Genomic DNA, 21,336 nt, shown 5'->3' on the forward strand with positions numbered 1-21,336 from the left:
AGTTTGAAACATTGTCTGACTTTCTTTTCTTGGACAGAATCGATACATAATGTGTCACTGTAAACCTAATGTGAATTCTCTCTGAATAGTATTATTATTGCTGATCATACATTCTTTTACATCAAACAATTATAAACAATTATATTGATTTTGCATAAGTAAAAAGTGTATTTAGAAAAGCATGAGATGGTTTACAAAGCAGGGTCAAGAAATATGATTTAACAGTCATGTGTCTGAAGGAATGAATCATAGAAAAGGAAGTTAGTACCTTCGTATCTGCATCATTTGATAATTATAAAAAGTACCAAATGTAATTTGTCAAAAAAGATTTTATACAAACTAAACACTGGAACATTTATTGGTAAAATAAATAAAATACTTCACTTTATAGTGGTAACAATTTTGTTCACACAACTGTCCATTTGACAGTTAAGGTCAGTGGTTAAATACGGAGACATAAGACTCATACATTTAAAAAAAAAAAAAAACATATATTTATTTAGAAGACCATTTATATAACTTAAAATGAAAAATCTTTTAAGTCACTGTCCTTAACTCTTATTAAGCACAATGTACAAATGGTACAACAGGTCCTAAGAGTAATAATAAAAGCCACATCATTCATTGATACAGTATGTATTTAATTTGTTGTATTTTTTCTACACTTACACTTTTGTCTCATGGATCATTTGTGGAAATTCCAACTAAGTGTGATTTTTCCACAAACTAATAATAGTGTGAATTCTCAGGAATGTACAGTCAGTAAAGTGTGTGAGTGCAGAGCTCGAGTTCTGTGGCATGCTGATCGGTCTTGAAAAACTGATGCACGAGTCGCTCATGGAAGAGGAGGAGTCGCTGCACACAGGCTGGTCATCTCTTTATGAGCCTGAGTGTTTGGGAAACAATTACAATAAGCAGCCATTCACTTTCTCTCTTTTTGGAAATTCTTACATGCATTGCTAAATGGCAGAGGAAGTTTCAAACGAGCCAAGTGGAAAAATTAGAGCGGTAAGATAGTCATCATTTTTAATGAATGTTTGTGGTGGTTTGTTTGTTGATGTATCAGTCTTTTTATTAATTATTGTATGTGGATAGCAAATAATATTTTTAAATGTAATGCATAATTGTGTATCCCTATTTATTCCCTTTATGTGTTCTTAGACTTTTTACAGAATTAAATATGATAGTTGTGAAAAAATGTTTATGGTATATTTGAGCAGACAGGAAACAACTTTCACTGTTTTAATGTTTAAGAGTAAAAGATGACATAATCTTTTAATAAAAGCAATAAACTCAGTGTTTTTTTGTACTTGACTATTTCCTTCGGCTCTGTATTCATGTGCTCTTTTCCCTGACACTCATGTGGAAATTTCTTCCAGCACTGCTGATTCACCTCCCAGCCATTACCACTTACATGTTAATTTTTGTACATACAATTATTGTTGCTAGAAAAAGCGCCTCCTGACCGTGTTAGTCCTTAATAAAGATTTAAGATTGAATCAAAGACTGACTCTGTTACAGGTTTCAAAGTTTCTTGCTGCACACTCTCTAAAGTCTTGGCTATATCTTGTGATTTTGCTAATGCAGTCATGTGCACAGCTAGATGGATTACTGTCTGAATGTAATCCATCACTTGTAGCATGCATTGTGCAAACCATGTGACATTCACTAGTGGCCACTTTATTAAACTCTTCTGCTTTAGTACGTAAACCATGACATTTACTCATGTAGTTGATGCTTTTATCCAAATCTAATAGAATAGGATACACAAATAGCCACAAATGTGACACCATAACTATGCTCTGAACTCAAAAACTCTGATCTATAGCTCAAAGGCTCTGTTCACATACAGTCCAGAATAGGTTGCCATACCATATACAATTCCTTGTATAAGATTGTTGTATTGGGAGTACGCATAACTTGTTTGAACTTTTACCTGGTAAATAAAATTTCTACAGGAGTGATGTGATTCAATGAATCAGAAAGGACCCACTCATGCATTTTGGTTGGATGCTAGTGGTATTCACTAACTTGTGTTTAAGATGACTTTGTTCCAGCTACTTCATTCTGTTTGTTTTTTGTTTCTACAGAATTTAACTTCAACCCTGCTGGCAGCAGCAATTCTCTCATCGTTTGGCAGTTCTATGCTCTTTGGCTATAACCTAGCTGTAGTCAATTCTCCTGCTCAGGTGAGTAACTTATTAAAATCATAATATTCAGGGTGGTGGACAATTGTGTCAAGGAGAATGCATGCTCATGTGTGTGTTTTATTCTTTCAATTTACCAATTGAAGCAGGAACAATTTAAGAATTCATTCATGTAGGAAAGATTTCAGTTAAATTTTAATCCACTAATCCCACTGGTCACCCTATGATTTTTTTGTGTCGAAATCTGAGTGGTACAAGCTAAGTATGTTAGTAAATAGAAACTGTTGAACATATTTGCATTTGGTAGACACCTTATCAGAGTGACTTACAGTTATCGTGTTTATACAGTTTAGCAGTGGAAGGTTAAGGACCTTGCTCAAGGGAATTAAAATTTATCTAAACCACTGAGCTACCACTTCATATCAAATGTGCCTTTTAAATATATCAGTAAATACTGGATGGTGGTGTGGGCAGGAGAGAGAGAGAGAGAGAGAGAGAGAGAGAGAGAGAGAGAGAGAGAGAGAGAGAGAGAGAGAGAGAATATAAAATAATAAGAAAATTACATTATTATAAGAAATTAATCATGGGAATAACATTAGAAAATGAAAAAATGTTTGAAATTAACTGTAGAAAAACAAATTTAAATTAAATTATATGTAAAGAAACATCATGTGCCCCATACTTTACATGTGCAAATATTACACATTAACACATGCACTAAAAAAATCATGTAAAAGTGAAAACAAATTATTATAAATTAGCGTGTGGAAAATTCTGTGTAACGTAATCAATACAGGTCTCTTTGTGAAGATTCTATTAATTTTCAGTAAAGGATTCTGTTTTTGCATCTTATATTCTTTACCCAGATAACTAAAATGTATACATTGTTAGCGCATACTGTATAATGGACAGAAGAACAGCTTATATTTGCTCATTTGTTTTGTTTACCCATCCTTCCAGTACATAAAGGACTTTTATAACCACACTGCAGTGAGGCGTAATGGGAAAGGTCTGAGCCATGACAGCATCACAGTGCTTTACTCCATTACAGTGTCCATTTTTGCCATTGGTGGACTGGTAGGCTCCCTCACTGTGGGAGTGCTAGTCACCAAATTCGGAAGGTATTGCACCATGCTGCAGTGATTTATAGATTCCACACTCATATGTGTGATGTCTGAAATTACATCTCAATTACAAAAGAGAATTGCTTAATATTGTAAAATGTTTCTATGCAAAATTATACACCTGCAATTCATTGTTCCACTCTTGTTATTTTGTCTAGAAAAGGGACACTGGTGAAGAGCACCATTCTGGTATTTGTAGCTGGTGGACTCATGGGCTTCAGCAGGCATCTAAGCATTCCTGAGATGATTTTCATTGGTCGCTTCATCACAGGAATACATTCAGGTATGGAGATGGAGTGTGCAAGTATTGTAGTGTCTAAGTACGCATGTATGCAGGCACACTGATGGTGTGCAGGACCTTTAGGCATGCTAGAACACTATATGGCCAAAAGATCTTTAAACAGCTGGCCATCATACCCATGTGTGCTTGTTGAACCTCCCATTAGTCCATTTTAAATATTATAATAATCCACACTCTACTCAAAAATCTTTCCACTAAATTTTGGAGTGTGGCCTTGGGGATTATCAAGTCAAGTAAAGTCAAGAAGCTTTTATTGTCATTTCCACCATATATAGCTGACACAGTACACAGTGAAATGAAACAACTTTCCTCCTGAACCCTGGTGCTACATAAAACAACATAGAGATACATACCTGAAAACACAGAGCTGAGGACTAGTAAGTGTCCTCGCCACATAAAGTGCATCGTGTGCAACCTGGTGCAAACAGTGCAAAGACAGAATTATGTTCATTCAGCTACAGGAAAGGAGACGGTTAATGCAGTCAGTGTTCCAGTTCATCCTAAAGGTGCTCAGTGGCGTCGAGATCAGGACTCTGTGCCACTCTAAACCTTTTTAAAGTATCTCCCTTTCTGCACAGGGGCATTGTCATGTTAGAACAGGTTTGGGCTTTATGGTGTCCATAAATATTAGGGATGGTCACATTTAGCCATATAATGTATGTCATTATCCAATTATGTAGTGTGATAACATGCATGCTAGTGTTATAGGCGTAAAGACATGTATACTACATTGTGTGTTAGTATGCTAGTGTATATGTAGTGTTCAATTCTGTAAAAATGCAGTGAAGAGTGTATGACAATGTTGAATTATTATATGTAGGTATACTAGTGGGCAAATATGCTGATTTGTAGATCAATAATAAGACAGTACTAGTAAGTAGTATTACAGTCCATTTTCTAAAGATGATATTATGACATCTTAAACATTTAAATATGCAGGTGTGCAAAGATGTTATTAGGTAATTAGATATGCTACTATGTATACTATTCCTTGTGCTTATTGAATGTCTTCTTGATGGATGGATGGATGGATAGATAGATAGATTTTTGTCTATAATGGAATTGCAAGGTAAAAAGAAACAGTCAATGTTTCAGAATAATTAATTTTTCTCTTCTTCTTGAGCAGGGATTTCTCTTAGTGTAGTGCCCATGTTTTTGGGGGAAATTGCTCCAAAGAATCTCCGTGGATTTCTGGGCCTTGTGCCTAGCATCTTTATCTGTATTGGAGTTTTCATAGCACAGATTCTGGGACTTCATGAACTCCTGGGAAAGGTGAAGTAAGAATACTGAGAATAACATTTGTATATGGGCTTTTCTGTTTAAATTCACTGTAATACCCATTTTTAGTAAAACAATCAGTTTTCTGCAGTTGAATAAAATGCCATGTCTTCTCTATACAGGAAGAGCACTGGCCTGTTTTTCTCTCGCTGGTGGTTGTTCCTACCTTTATCCAACTAATGGTATTGCCATGGTTTCCTGAGAGTCCTCGTTACTTGTTGATTGAGAAACACAACATTCATGCCACTCTCAATGGTACTTTTAAATATTTATTTTACAATTGTTATGAGCTTTGCCCAGAATCCCATTTGTTAAAGGAATTGTTCTAACAATTTGAATATAGCAAATCTTCACCTTCTAAACCAAATGTAGTTGGGGCAATGTTTCCTACAATGCACATAAATATCCTTTGCTGCACATTTAGAGCTAGAGAAAACTACTGAGCAATACCCTGGGGACTTACTAGCAATTATCCAATAGCAAGGTTGACTCAAGTCTGAGACCTGAGTCATTGTAAAGCCCTTCTTAAACAGACCAGGCACAAATGGATCTGATTGCCAGTAATTGTAATGAACATGGTGCTTACTGGTGGCAGAGGTCTGTGTACTAATGTTGCTAGTTACTCATGGCCTCCCTGTAGAGAAGTCATAAGGCTGAGCTGACTATCCCTTTGTAATGCAGGAACCATGGTAATAGTATGGAGGTAGCTGCGGTATGCAAGTATAGTAGTATGTAGGTGACCAGCGGATTTAAAGTACTATTAAAAATTTTCTTGCATAATAGTATATTATTATAGAGTGGGGAGGGGGGGGTCTTCTACTTGTCACATATGCATTACAGCAGAGCAAAAATGGTTCTTCACATATCCTTACATTGCACCTTGGTGATGATGGGGCTTGACTAGTAACCCAGAGCAACCATTAATCTACCACTTATGGTAATGTGTTGGTGTAATAATGGTCAAATGTGCTAGTCTGCTAGTGTTACTTACTTTGTATCGAAGCGTGTAATATTTTTTTCTTAGGCAAGTGAGTATACAAGTCTGTATGCTTGTATGCAACAATGTAAAGCAGGCTAATGGGGACGTAGGGTACTATACCACTATTAACATACACAAGGATCCCAAAAGGCTGGAATGCATGAGTCCTACAATATTTATGATATTTCTACTACTTTTCTTTTAAGCTATCACTGTATTTTGTTAGTATAGTATTATATAGGGTTGCAAATTGCCATAGAGTATAGCTTTTACCATTAGAATATATATAATGCTATATAGCATTGGGTTCAATTTAAACGTAGATCCACTACATAAAATCTTTTCAATTGAAACACAATATAAGCAACATTTCTGTGAAATACCCAGGCCTGATTCTGAACATTTAGGTTTCCAAAGCAGTGCCCTTTTGCTAATTGTGTGTTGTTGTTCTCGGTAGCTTTGAGGCAATACAGAGCAAAAGCTAATATCCAGGCAGAGGTGGAGGAGATGCAGAAGGAGCAGCGTTCACTCTCTTCACTGAGGACCGTCTCGGTGCTTGAGCTGCTAAGAGACAAAGCTGTCCGATGGCAGGTCATATCTATCATGGTAATCAACATAGGCATGCAGCTGTCTGGCATTGATGCGGTGAGTATGACTTTGTGTTTTAGTTAAATATTGTATTAAATATTAAATAAAAAATAAATAAATATCAATTAAATGTCAAATGAAAGAAATAATAATAGACCAATAATCTGTTCGTTTTGCTCTAATCTTTTCCAATCTGTTAACATTTCCTGCTGAAACTCGTACATCATTTCCCCATCTCTATCAAATGTCACTTATGTCTTCTGAATGGTTTAAATTGTTCAGGTGGAAAGTCAGTCTATGAAACTCCTGCATCTCTTCCTAACAGCACAGTCAAATACTTTACTCAATTTTACACTTTATGTCAAAATGTTAAATTGTTTTCCAGATTTGGTTCTATACAAATTCCATCTTCGAGAATGCGGGAATCTCTGTCCCGCAAGTTCAGTACACAACGGTGGGCACAGGTGCTATTGAGGTTATTGCTGGGCTTATTGGGGTAAGACAACACTTTAACTCTAACTCTTATTGTTACTGAGGAGACTAACCATTAAACAAACTTACAAAAAAATAAAATCTACAGATTAGATACAAATATGTTTTACTGTGCATGTTGAAAGTATAAGAGAGCTTAATAGTGTGCATGCTTTACTGTGTTAGAGTTTAACTTCAAACGTTTTTTTTCTTCGATAAGTCCAATCAGTGGAGTCCACCTTTAGCAGGCCCCCTAATTCACAATGCATGTCAAATCAAAAATCAATGCACAGTATCTAAGGAATGCATTGTACACCTCTGTGATGAGACTGTATGGGGAGAGATACTGAGCAGCCATTATATTAAAACCACAAAGGGGTGATGTCATATTTCAGTTCTCAGGTGTGTTGGCAGCATGAAAAATGGGTAAGTGTAAGGATCGTAAGCAACTTTGAGCAAGTTCATGGCATAGTGGACTAATATTGAAATGTGTATTTCCTTCACTTTTCTTCCTTTTCCCTCTCTTTCCTGGACAGAAGCCTTTTCACTACTTTTCATTCTTAGTGTTTGAACTCAACCTCGTGTTTAAACGAATAATTAGCTGAAAGCTGGATGCATATTTTGTTCTGTTCTTTTCTGTTTTCTCTCTCTCTCTCTCTGTCTCTCTCTCTCTCTCTCTCTCTCTCTCTCTCTCTCTCTCTCTCTCTCTGCAGTGCTTTACTATTGAGCGAGTTGGTCGCAGGCCCCTGATGATTGGAGGATTCAGCTTTATGGGCATTTGTTGTGCAGGCATCACACTTTCCCTTGTTTTGCAGGTAGCAGCTTTAAATCAATCTTTTTTTTTTTTTTTATTTGTCTTAAGTTAAGCATTTCCCATTATATTGTTATGTGCACATATTCTGGATTAAATATCATGGTTTGTCCTATTGACCAGTTTCATTTTGAGCCAGCGAACAAAAGAACCATTGTGTATTAATACAGAAGCCTGTTGTTTATGTTCCACTTGATCTGTCAGATGTAGAACACAAGTTTGTATGGAGAGCCATGTGTTTAAACGGAGGCTTTTTGTTAATTTTGGATTGCTTGTTTTATTCAGGTTTACGTGCCCCTCATGCACTATGTCAGCGTGATCTGCGTGGTTGGTATCATTGCAGGATTCTGCATTGGGCCTGGTGAGACAATCAGCAAGGCATTATTTCTTTTCAGATTTCCTGCTTCTAGCATTTCCCTATCTCAATCTATGGCCACTGGCTTTGGCCTTGAAAAACACTGCTGTTATAGTCTTGTGTTTCTAAAAGAGTCAGTTTTCTCTTTGCAGACATCATCTAGAATCACAATAAATGTGTTTGCATGTTGTGAAATCATTAAGGTTATTCTTTAGTAAAATATTTTATATATTGCAGCCCAGGTTCAGCCACCATTAACTTCACCTCCTCTATGATTTAGAATGTCATAATTAATGCATGACCTACAAGTTAGCATTGAAAATGGTAGAATAGGTCTATTCATATAAATATATTCATATGTCACAACAACAGGGTCTCCAGCATGTATTTGGTCATTCCAGGATTGACGTGAAGTGATATGGGGCTATTTCTATGTTTCAAAATCACAATGATATACAGTGAATACCTTAGTCTCAATTATTTTAATGTACTATAGTTTGCATCACATGTTGCATACATGACCACAGTTACATGACACTGAAGATCAACAGATCAATAGATGTCTGTAGGTCACCTGATATCAGGGATGGGCAGTATTTATTATACATGTATTTTAAATATAAAATAGGATTTTGTCATTTATATTTGATAGTGTTAATAAAAATGACTTCATAATTTGTATCAAAATACTTTTGTGTTTTCTATTTTTGTAGTTTTAAAAAACTGTCAAATGCTTTGTAAGAAGTCCACCTTTGATTGGTGCTCACTCAGTAATTTGCCTAGACTTGTTGAGATCAGAACAGAAAATGTATCCATATGGAAGAAGGTGGTGAGGGTAAGAAACATGTAGCCTGCCACCTTTCAAATAGGTGTTTAATGATTGATAAATAAATATTTGATTGCCAAAAATGGTACCCTTATTGAAGTAGCTGTTTAGTAGTTATCATGATTTTGCATACCACTGTATGGATGACTGCCTGACACATAATATATTATTATATTTATGATTAACAAACAAATGATTTATTAGATATAAACTAGTTGCTATGAATACAGGTGGCATCAGTTGTCTTCTTATGAATGACTTGTATGTTATTTATTCAGATGTAAAGTAGCCCTTTGTTACAAAACACGAAGTTACTAAATTAGTATATAATTATGAGTCATTCAATAATTGTAAAACATTAAACTGTTGGTTACTTTCAAACTAACTTTCATCTGGGAGATCACTGGGAAATGTATGTGAATATTTGATCTGTTAACTGGTTGCGTATGTCAGATTTATTGTATGACACGGCACGAGAAAATGAGTTGCTATCAAACATTGTTTACTTAATTAACTGAGTTGGTGTAATGGTGAAGGAACAGAATAAAAAGGCCAACTAATTGAGGTTTTGTGAAGAAATGTCATGCTCCCTTGTAAAAGTACTTTTTTAGTATTTTTAAAACAGAAAAATACAGTAGTTTATTTTGATACATGGTGTGGCTGCTATATTTTTTAGTTTATTCAAATACACTTAGAGTTAAGGTATTTGGTATTTTATTTTAAAATTCATTTTAATGAATCTTTACCCATCTCTGCCTGATATGATGGTATATCAAAACAAGTCACCATATCAAATATCAAGAACACCATAGGCCATCTTCTTTTGGCTTCTCCCATTAGGGGTCGCCACAGCAGATCATCCGTCTCCATACCCCCCTGTCCTCTACATCTGCATCTTTCCCCCCGACTACCTGCATGTCTTTCCTCACCACATCCATAAACATCCTCCTTGTCTTCCTCTTTTCCTCCTTCCTGGTGGCTCCATTCTCAGAATTCTCCTACTGATATACACCATGTCCCTCCTCTGCACATGTCCAAACCATCTCAATCGTTGTCTCTAAAACGTCCTACATGCGCTGTCCCTTTAATAAACTTGTTCTTTATCCTGTCCATCCTCGTCACTCCCAATGAAAACCCCAACATCTTCAGCTCTGCTACCTCCAGCTCCACCTCCTGTCTTTTACTCAATGCTACAGTCCTACAATTAGTTAATGCCGCCCTCTGGTGTTAGATAATTGAATTTAAATGGTTTGCAGTACTGCATAGTAACATATATTGGTCTTTGTACAGCTGGAGTACCCTTCCTCCTGACAGGTGAGCTGTTTAAACAGTCTCACAGACCCTCAGCTTACATCGTTGGAGGAGCACTCAACTGGATTTCTAACTTCACTGTCGGATTTGTCTTCCCATTCCTGCAGGTACATTTATAGCTCTATTGCATAAAATATTTCTGCTTGAATATAGCATGCTGTAAAAGAACATAGACTGTGATTTCAAGCCAAAAAAATTCATAAACATGAGATGGCACTAATGACAGGACAACACTAAAACCAAATGTTTACTTTGACAATTCTGTGAGAGAAATCCTAAAAAATCTTCTGAATACATCAAATCCCTTTCCCAGATGTCAGCAGGTGCTTTTAGTTATCTGGTGTTCTTCAGCATATGTGCAGGGGTGGCGGTCTATGTCTATTATGTCATCCCCGAGACAAAGAACAAGACATTTGTGGAGATCAGCCAGATGTTTGCTTCTCGAAACAACTGTGAGCTTGAAGGTGAACAGCTGCCTATTACAGAGTATTTTGGCGTCAGGGTGAAAAACCAATACGGAGCATTGGAGAACAAGGGAAAAGAGGAGATGTACCTGTGGAGTGACGATGAGTAAATGGTCTTGTATGAATAACATACAAGTTTTCTCATATTTTGTTAATAATGTGACATATTTGGTGCTAAAAAAAAAAGTCCAAACATTTTCATAGTCTCTATAAAAATACTGTGAAATCAGTCAATCAATATAATGATTTCTGACATTCTTTATATTAGAGAACAAATATATTCCATTGCCTGACTAACATAATAAATAAGAAAACAATCTGTTTCTGTGTTTTAAAGTAGTCACATTAAGTAATATTTTCATTTTCTTCTGGATTAAATGTTATTCCAAGGCCATTTCACAAGTGTGGTGATCTGCCTTAGCTGAGCATTAAGATTTGTTGTCCAAAACTTAAATATTTTTAGATAGTGGGTCATGTTCAGTAACTTTCTCACATTTCTGCAGTACGCAGCATATTCGGACTAGGAATCATACTAAATATACTATTTTTAAATTAAAATATATGATATTTTTAATGAGAATACAGAACCAACAAGTGCTAGAATCATTAAAAAACTATTCTTGTAAGAAGTTAGTTTTGATGTTGCTAAAGCTGCTGATTGCTGGAAAAGTTAAACAATAGGGAAAAAATAAATAAAGGTCAGGTTTTACTGTTTGCTTATGAAATTTAAAGAATAAGATCTCATTTTCTCACTTACTATTTTTCCACTTGTTTTATTTAGAGGTAAAATCCCCCTTGCACTTTCAGTAAAGAAAGAACAGTGCTTTATACTCACAGTGAAATTCTTTCTTCACATATCCCAGCAATGTTAGGAAGCTGGGGTCAGAGCACAGGGTCAGCCATGTTCCAGTGCCCATGGAGCATTGTTTAAGGGCCTTTCTCAAGGGCCCCAGGCATAGCAGCTTGCTGATCCCGGAGCCTGAACCCCCGGCCTTCATATCACTAAGTAGTCGTCCATCAAACTGTTCCGCAAAGTGAACATAGCCAGCTCAGAATTTCATTCCAATATAAAGTCAGTTTACTTTATGAGTTCACTCAATGCTTTAAATGTCTTCTACCCCAAGCAGAATTAACCTTTGAATTCAATTCAGTTTCATAATATTGTAATTGTACCAAACGTTTAACAATGAACATCGTCCCAAAGCAACTTTACAGTGATTATTAGGTTATAAAATATGAATTTATATCTCAGAGTCTATAAGTTTATCCTTTATAAGTGTACCCCTAATGAGTGAGCCAGTGGTGACTGTGGCAAGAAAAAACACACTGAGATGGTAAGAGGATGAAACCTTGAGAGGAAACAGATTCAAAAGGGAACTCATCCTCATCTGATTGTCAGCTAATGTGCAATCATTACAGTTCCATCATTGTTAAGGTGTACTGTGTGATGAGTCCTTAAATGCAGAAATGAAAATTGCAGTTCTAAGCCACTGTAGCACACTGTTGATGCTGTCTTGATTACAGTCTAATTCCATCCTCATAGTTATTGAGTTTCATCCCCTAATATGAATATATTATTTATAACAAAACGTACAACCTGCTTTTGCCTTGTCAGTATTAAGGACATTTTTACTGCCTTTTTATAGAATTAGTAAAATGGGCAGAAAAGTTTATATTTATGCTTCTTTGTATTATAGATTTAGACTTTAAAGGAAATGGACAGTATGGTCACTAATCAGTTTGCTATGTTAGTGATAATGCGTTGCATTAAGATTCCCTCAGCTAGCATTATTTACAAAATTAGTTAGCATAAATGAATAAATGAATTTTGATTCATTATCAACAATGAATAATCCACATTATTAATTTATAAGCAATATCATACATGTTTGAATTGCCAATGGTTCTGAAATCAGTTAATATATGTTGCATTTAATTATTATTAGTTACTTTGTCGAATGGTTTTACACAGTTTATTATTGTGTGAATGACACCAGTTAAGGGAATCTAACTGTTTTACCTTTATCATTTTAACCATATAAAGTATTTTCACTTAGCTAAACAAAACTGGAATGTTAGTGCATGCATAATAGTTACTTAGTACAATTCTTAATGAAAAAATGCTTTTTGTTGCTGTACTAACACATACTGATTATTTGTAACATTATTATTCCCCACGTGTACCAGCATGAGGAATTGTTTTTAGTAGAGACTACAGTATGAAGCATGTATGTAAGTTGCACTGTACAAAAGCCTGCACAAAGGTTTACATGTCAAATGTAAATGTGTGTTAGGAGTGAATGTTTGAATGATTTATGCAGTTTGAAAGAAAAATGCTGTGACATTCAGAATGTGTATTTACAATTTTATACAACTTCTCAAACAAATATCTATTTATGTATATCATCTTAAATGATTATTCAAGTGAAAGATGAGATGACTAACTGTCTTTAAGTAAAATGTAAGCAATACTAGGCATGTGTAGACTGAAATGTATTGTATAATTGCAAATTAAATGCAATGATAAATGTATGTATAATTGGTCACCATTTGTTTAAAAATTGTGACTTGTCATATAATACAATATATCTTAAGGAGAATCTAATTGGTATTGATATTGAGTATAAAATGTGAACTTGAATTTTCTTGATTATTAAAAGTCAAATGTATCAGTCAAAGGTGTGTTTATTTTGGCAGAACTACATTTGTATCCTCGAAGAAAATCTTTATTAGGACTGCCCTGTGCTCAATCCTGGACACTTATTCACAAGCTGATCATACGGAACATTATTTCAACACAGTACTTTTTGTATTTGTTTGTTTCAAAGATTTGCCAGCTTTGCAAAAGTTTGTCATGGATTCCTTTATTATTTGTATATAACAAACAGGACCCACACAGATGCATTCATCTATATTAATATATAATATACCAATATCTGCATGAATAAATAGTGTAATAAAAATTTAACTAATATGAAAAAAAAAATTATTTTAAAATGTGTGATAACTATAATAGAGAAGAGCATCATCTTATGCTTGAACATACTGACTTTGGAAAAATGTAGCTCAGTGGGTAAGATGTAATGATGCCATCTGACCTCCAAACTGAACGTCATGAATTCAATCCCACCACCACCAAGCTGCCAGTGCATGGCCCTGGAGCAAGGCTCTTAACCCTCAACTACTTACTTGTATAAATAAGATTATTGTAAGTTCCTTGGACATCTGCCAAATGTCATAAATGTAAAGTTTAGATTTTACCCTAAAAATCTACATTTATTTTAATGGGCTGCTTGATGGGCACCCGTCAATGGGTGGGATATATTAGTCTGCAATTGAACAGTCAGATCCCAAAGCTCACTGAGGCTCACTTCGTCTGTTCCAATCCCACAGAAGACCTACTGCAGAACAAACTGATCATTTGACAAAGATTATGATAGTAGGGGTCAGGACATACAGCACAATGCAGCTTGCTGTATATAAAACTGCATAGCTTCAGACCAGATTGTGTGCAGATTTGTTAACATCCTAGTACCAGTTACCACAGAACCATCAATGAGCCAGAGTCATCTGGCGGCACAAGGGACGACCTATATGATAAAAGATGGGTGGTTTATTAAGATATGGCTGATGAGCGTACAGCCATCAGACAGTATTTTGTAGCTTGATATACAACAGCGTCATAAACCAGCCACAACCAGTAGATGGCAGAATAACTGCATTCTGCATTCTTTTGCTTTCTCTCTCTCTCTCTCTCTCTCTCTCTCTCTCTCTCTCTCTCTCTTTCTCTCTTTCTCTCTCTCTCTCGCTCTCTCTCTCTCTCTCTCTCTCTCTCTTTCTCTCTTTCTCTCTCTCTCTCGCTCTCTCTCTCTCTCTCTCTCTCTCTCTCTCTCTCTCTCTTTCTCTCTTTCTCTCTCTCTCTCGCTCTCTCTCTCTCTCGCTTAATTAATTATATAAATATACATATTAATCGTATGATTGTCATTAGTTAATCGCAAAAAAAAAATTTTCATCTGTTGTTGTAAATGTACCTTAAATTAATACTTTTTAAGTTTTGAATACTCTAATCAACAAGGGCATTAACAAATAAGGATGCTTTATGCAAATGTATGTTTATTATTAGTAAAACCAAACTCAACATAGAGCATGAAGACAAAATTTTCTTGTAAAATATTCCTGCTGTTGCCCGTAATTTGAATGTTCATTTCTCAACAATAAGCCGTCTTCAAAGGCGTTTCAGAGAATCTGGCGGTACATCCAACAGACCTCCACATCCAGCATCTTCACCTACATGATTGTCTAAAACCAGGCACCCGGACTCCTGCTCCAACAATCGGTTTGCATAACCAAATAATTTCTGCTCAAACTGTCAGAAACTGTCTCAGGGAAGCTAATCTGCATGCTCATCATCCTCATGAGGGTCTCGGTCTGACTGCAGTTTGTCGTCGTAACCGACTTGCTGGCAAATGCTCACATTCGATGGCAACTGTCACTTTGGAGAGGTGCTCACTTCATGGATGAATCCCGGATTTTAAAATGCGTGAGGCAAATGGTGGTCATACCAGATACTGGCTGGTTTTCGGATTTTGAACAATATTTGAGAGAAATAGGCCTTTTGTGTACATAGAAAAAAGTCTTAGATCTTTGGTTTCAGCTCATGAAAAATGTGGGCAAAAACAAAAGTGTTACATTTATAATGTTGTTCAGTGTAAATAATCAGGACATCAAACAAAACATTTGCTATGTTTCCACACAGATTGTTTAAATTGCTGGATGTGTGAATCAGGGTGGATTTTGGTGCTTGATTTGAGACTTGGCACTTCAGTAACACAAATGTATAGTGATTTTTAAAATGTCTGTGAAGTTTCTTTTTTTTTTTATATATGTAATTAATATAAACAGTCTGCTACAATGGCTTAGGACTGCAGTTGACATGAACATTTCTGCATTTAAGCATCCTTCACTGAACATCACACCTCAAGCATAAATTTGCTTCCTCTCAAGGTTTCATCCTCTTGCCATGTCAGAGACTTTTTTTCTTGCCACACTCTCCACCTGCTCATTTATTAGGGATATATTTATATACACTTAACATATAGGCACTAACATAGAAATTCATATTTTATAACTTATTTATCTCTGTAAAGGTCCTCTGTTAAAGGTGCTATACAAATAAAATTGAATTTAATTGAATTCGGAAATACTAAAAAACTTTTTTGAATAGTTTATTTTCAGTTTCAGCTTCCTAGAGGGTTCTCCCTGAAACCATTTCTCAAATGGGAACACTCTGTTACAATATTCATATAAAGAGACAATACAACAATGCTTAATTTAACATTTTAAGATTGTAGTAATGTGGATCTCCCAAAACAAGAGTGGAGATGCGAAATACTGTATATGTTGATTGAATCAAATAATAGTTTTTTTCACATTTATGTATCATGGCATGTGGTTATACATAGATATAACTGCCCTTTACTAAATTTCTAATTACTGTCAGCTAAAAACAGCTAATTCTTAACAGAATTATGTACTAATTATCTAACTAGTATCTAATCACTTATCATTCCCACCAATGGTTTGTCAGTAGCAGGATATGGATGTTCAGCTTGCCAGATGGTATGCCTTTGATGAGGAAAAAAAGCATAACATGCATACACACAGACCAACTGACAGATCCTGTCAAGTGTCCATTGAGCCCCATATCGAATGCATCAGCCCCCTTTTCTAAAAGGCACACATGCACACCCAGACACACATCCGCCCCTTGTCAAAAACACAGTCTGAACATGTAAGAGAGCACTGGCATATAGCACTGATGTGCTTTCATCACCCATACAGCATGCCATGGAAACCTAGCCTGGTTGCTATCACCACTGTACAGATAAACATGTTTGGAATATTTTGCAGGGCTTCCAATGGCTCCAAAAATCTCTGCTTCAAATCTTAGATACAGCTGAGTCTGTACATCCTGAGTACATGATCTAGAATTGTTTTTGTTTCATTATATATAAGTATTTAACTGTGGTTTATACACACTTTATTTTGCTTTATTAACAACATATCTAAGTTGATCATTCATTTCTTTTTAGCTAGTATGTGGCGTGAGATAGGAATTTACAGGGTTCCCACAGCACAACTAAATTCAGACCTTGGCTCCTGAAGGATGTGAGATGGTACTATGCCTTACTGTCCCAGTATAAGGTACAAGCAATTTGTTTGATAAAGTTATGTTGTCACAAAATATTAATTGCATGGTGCTAACACCACCGCGGTAGAATAGAATTTTTCAGCCAATTAGCAGTCTAGGGAGCTGTCATTAACTTATACAGAAGGCTTCCCTTCTGCCATAATCAACCTGATTGGTTGAGTCTTTTATTCCCATTTGTCTAAGTTGTATTTGTTTGTCTCAAAACAATTCGGGCTTGGAGGTCGATAGACAGTATTGCTGGGTGCTTTTATTTTTGCTTTAAAATGCATTGCCACTCTTACCTCTGATGCTGTCTTCTATTATCTCTGTGTGGAGAAAAATGCATCATTTCACACAGGCAAGTTTAACTGATTTTACATATTCAGTGTTTATATAGTCAGTGAGGGAGATCTCTGCAATATTCCACCCACCCTCCAGAGGTCTCCCACACCCAAATTCTTCTAGTCTCCTTCAAATCACAGACACCTACAGCTCACCTCATGTAATCTCTTTCGTATGGTTCTTTGGATTTCCCTTTACCATGTGCTCTTTACATATTTGTATATTGTAGATCTATGACCTGTTCCCATTTTCATACTTATTTTTTAGATATATATCATGTTTTAGATACAATTTACATGTTTTAATAAAAACTATCTGATCATCATGAATCCACAACTTCCTGCCATGTCAGCTATGTTAAAACTACAATGGAACGCTAAGTACTATCTGTGTTTGCACATTCTTTTGTGATTAACACATCGACAGTCCCAAACTGTTGTTGCTGAATGATAGGTGTGTGTGTGTGTGTGTGTGTGTGTGTGTGTGTGTGTGTGTGTGTGTGTGTGTGTGTGTGTGTGTGTACAGATAATGGAGATGATGGACATCTGAAGAGGGACAGAAATGCTCCTGGAATGCACTGATCTTCTGAGTCTCACATTCTAATATGTCCGACAGTACATCCTTAAAAGCATTCCAGGCATCTCTCTGAACCTGACAGTCAAATGTATTCACCATACTTATTAATGGAATAACCATCATTCACAGACTATAATGATTTGCTACACGATTTAGTGAAATGAAACCTTTCAGAAACTTTAGGGAGCAACTGCAGCATAATTCATTCTACAGTAGCTGTAGTGATAAGGCACATGTAATAAATGTTCACAAAGTTTCCAGAGAAAGAGGATGCTTTCTTGTACAAACAAAGGGCTTCTGATGCTGGTTTCAGTTTCAGTTTGTGAAACAGTTAGTGAAGCCTATATTAAAGGAAAATCTAGCATACAGTATGTAGGTAAAGTCCTGGGCCACCACAAGCCACCGAAATGGCTTAATTGCACCTTGGTATAGATTCTCCAAGTGCCTGGAACTGGATAAAAGACCATTTTCCAAAACGATATTTCTCCCATTGGTTATTCCTTTCCTTAAGTTCTGTTGACTGTAAGAACCATAGAATGTGTTTTAAACCTTTTTCATATTCAGCAAACAATTCAGTGAGCTCTCATGCCCTTTGGTTTGGGAAGTGGTCATCCTGGAAGAAAACAATCCCACCAGGAATGTCATGTAACAAAGGGGAAGCAGATGCACGGGGCAGATAATTTATTCGTTTAAACCATCAAAATAAAAATAAGGAACAGTACACACAATTAGTAGAAACAGACAAATATGTAGGGAACGGTGAGTTTATGTATAAGTGGTGGTTGTCATGAATGAGAATCAGTTTGCAAAAAGCAATGTGACATGAAATGTGATGGTGCAGGGGCTTGTGGGAAACATAGGCGCTGTTTCATAGCATGATTCAGACAGAACTGTTTTATGATGGAAGAAAGCTGATCAGTCAGACATTCCCTTTTAGTGTAAAGGTTCACACAAATCAACATAATGTCTTTCACAGGATAGAGCTTCCAGTTTTTTCTTTTGTATATGTCATATATAATATGTCACCTGTATAAAGTCATAGACCGGATAAATAAGATGCAAATACACTGGGTGGGGTATTTCAAATGAGTACACTAGGTGGTCTTATAACTGTCTCATGGTGGTCTTCCTCCCAGATAAGGGTCATAGCAGATGTCAGGATCCCATTTAACCTCTCACCTACACCACCCTTGCACACGTGTACATATTGGAGTAGTAATTTGTTCCCCAGGTCACTTTTGAATGAACACAGTCCTGTTTCCATGATGCAATGCCTGAATTTTTTTTCTTTTCTTTTCTTTTTTTTTACAGTGACTTTTACAGCTGCAGCAAGACTGACCAACCATAGGATACTGGGTGGTGCAGGGAGGTTTACTGATCAAGGTGTCAGAATGTGGGTGTAGGTCCATATTGTGTGTGTTTTGTCCTATAAAACATTCATAATATACATATATATATCCGATTCCGATTCAACTCAACCAGTGCGATTCAAAGCAATATGATGCAATGGGAAAAAAAAGATGCTATGCAATTCAATATCGTACAGATAGTCTACTTATATTTCTTTGGTTCAGACAGACAGCAAATCATAAATTTACTTACAGCAAGTGATTTCTGACTTTTAACGCATGCCCCTTTCACAAACAGTGAAAAAAAAAATATATATATATTATAATATTTAAATAAACCCAGGCGTTCTTTTCCTGTTCTGTCTCCAGGAAGATTCAGCTCTACCTCTGCCATGTTAATCTGTATTCTATGTGACTCTCAGGACTCTCAGGACTAGTAGTAGTGTTGTTATACACCATATTTACATAGCAGCAGTAGTGCTGAGAGAATGCGCTCGAGAAACAGTTTAACAAGGAGAAATCATTCTACATATAAAATATTGGTCGCAAATTATTGGTCACTTTCCAAATAATAAAAGCATAGCACATCTACTAATAATTATGTAGAAATAAACCGTTTTTTATCGATGCAATTATGTTAAAAACCATGCATCGGGATACAAAATGTATTTTTATATGCCTGTAGTTCATTTTGTTAGATACTGATTTGCTGTAAATGACAGGAAGTTCAGTCTTCCTTTAACTTACCAGGCTTCCCTATATTAGAAATAATAGAACTATCAACACTACTGAGCATAAGTAGGACACTTCTGAGCAATCACTGTGAAAGAGCCCTGAGACTAATGTGAGGTTAAAGTTGTAAAGGCAGAAGCCCCGGCACTCAGCACTAGCTGAACCTGCGCATGGTAAAATAATTAAACCTGGCTTTGATGGAGACTAAGCAAACAGTACCACTCTCAACACCACATTCTCCTTTCCCTCTCTCTTCCTCTGAAGACATGACTTTCCTCTGAAACTGTGCCCAGCTAACTCCTTTTCTGCTTTCTCGCTTTGTTTTGCGTGTCGGCATGCAACCGTGCGCGTGCACACACACACACACACACATACACACACACACACATACACACACAAAATCCTCTGTCCCTCTCTCTAATCTCTTGATATGTGTAGTAACTTTTGAGGAAAGCTCTGTGCAAAAGAAAACATATTCCAGGGCTCCGGCTCTTTGCTTTATATTTAGGATTTTGATATCGATTTGACATATTTATAATTTTTTACATAATACCAATTACATTAATTGAACATTTTAATAGGTTCAGGTTCTATAAATCAGGAGCTTATACTTTTAGCAGCCAAAGACCCATTTAAAGAGTTTCATAGACCTCCTCTGCACAGAGAAGTTTTGTTATTAATATTTTGGCTATTTATTAGAAGCCATAGTTTTTAAAATATCCATTTAGAGAATGTGTACACTGTATATTAAAATTGTAATTAGATGGTTATTTATGGGTTTACTTGTTATTAAAGTTTGGATTACCAGTCATATATATCTATATCTACACACACACACACATAAATATTAATAAATGAGTAAATAAATAAATAAAAAAAAATAAAAAATAAAATATATATATATATATATTTCCTGAAAAACAATATATAATAGCTGTATCAGGGTTTGGTGTCTGTAAAAGCAGTTAGTTATGAATATTTATTATTAAATACCTACTCTGAATTACTAATGATTACCAATAACCAGGTCTATTTGTGATATGTTGCAATGTAATTTGATTAAACAAAATTATTATAAGTCTTAATAATAATAATAATGTGTGTATTATATCTTTACTTGACTCATAACAAAACACCTTATGTCATGATAAATGAAATCTGGACATTTCTAAATATTACATGTTGAACAGCAGAGATAAAAACATCTTGGTTTGGTTTTAAAGGAGATTCCAGGTTTCATGTCAATTAAAATCTCTCAGTGTTAAAGCCACTGGGGGACAAAAATGTTGGCATTTGGACCACCAAAATATGAGAGTCAAGAGTTGCCCTTTTCATCTCCAGCCCTCTTTGGGCTTCTTTCCTCAGAAGGGGAAAGATGATATACCAGGCAGTGACAAGGTAGCAGTGACCTGCTCCAGAACAAATTCCATCCCACCCCCATGTATGCCTTATGAAGATTTTAACCTTGCCGCCTGTTCCCTCTTGCAACAGG

General features: G+C 35.9%; 1 protein-coding gene across 1 annotated transcript; it reads left to right on the forward strand.

Moving 5' to 3' along the window:
• The first annotated feature begins 736 nt into the window (after nucleotides 1-736).
• Nucleotides 737-13,333, forward strand: slc2a15b (solute carrier family 2 member 15b). The gene is made up of 12 exons (XM_083522805.1): nucleotides 737-1,008; nucleotides 2,091-2,189; nucleotides 3,108-3,268; nucleotides 3,430-3,554; nucleotides 4,699-4,844; nucleotides 4,973-5,105; nucleotides 6,287-6,474; nucleotides 6,803-6,913; nucleotides 7,602-7,703; nucleotides 7,985-8,060; nucleotides 10,171-10,298; nucleotides 10,505-13,333. Exons 1-12 carry the CDS (start codon nucleotides 964-966, stop codon nucleotides 10,763-10,765), a joined length of 1,575 nt encoding a protein of 524 aa, XP_083378931.1. The 5' UTR covers nucleotides 737-963; the 3' UTR covers nucleotides 10,766-13,333.
• Nucleotides 13,334-21,336: the final 8,003 nt, after the last annotated feature.

The sequence above is a fragment of the Silurus aristotelis genome, assembly GCF_946808225.1.
Source record: "Silurus aristotelis genome assembly, chromosome: 20".
NCBI classification, from domain to species: Eukaryota; Metazoa; Chordata; class Actinopteri; order Siluriformes; family Siluridae; genus Silurus; species Silurus aristotelis.

Coding starts and splice junctions, on each gene's coding strand:
- slc2a15b (XM_083522805.1), top strand. CDS start 964: ATGGCAGAGGAAGTTTCAAACGAGCCAAGTGGAAAAATTAGAGCG. Junction 2,190..3,107: donor TAGTCAATTCTCCTGCTCAG/GTGAGTAACTTA, acceptor CCATCCTTCCAG/TACATAAAGGACTTTTATAA. Junction 6,475..6,802: donor AGCTGTCTGGCATTGATGCG/GTGAGTATGACT, acceptor ATTGTTTTCCAG/ATTTGGTTCTATACAAATTC.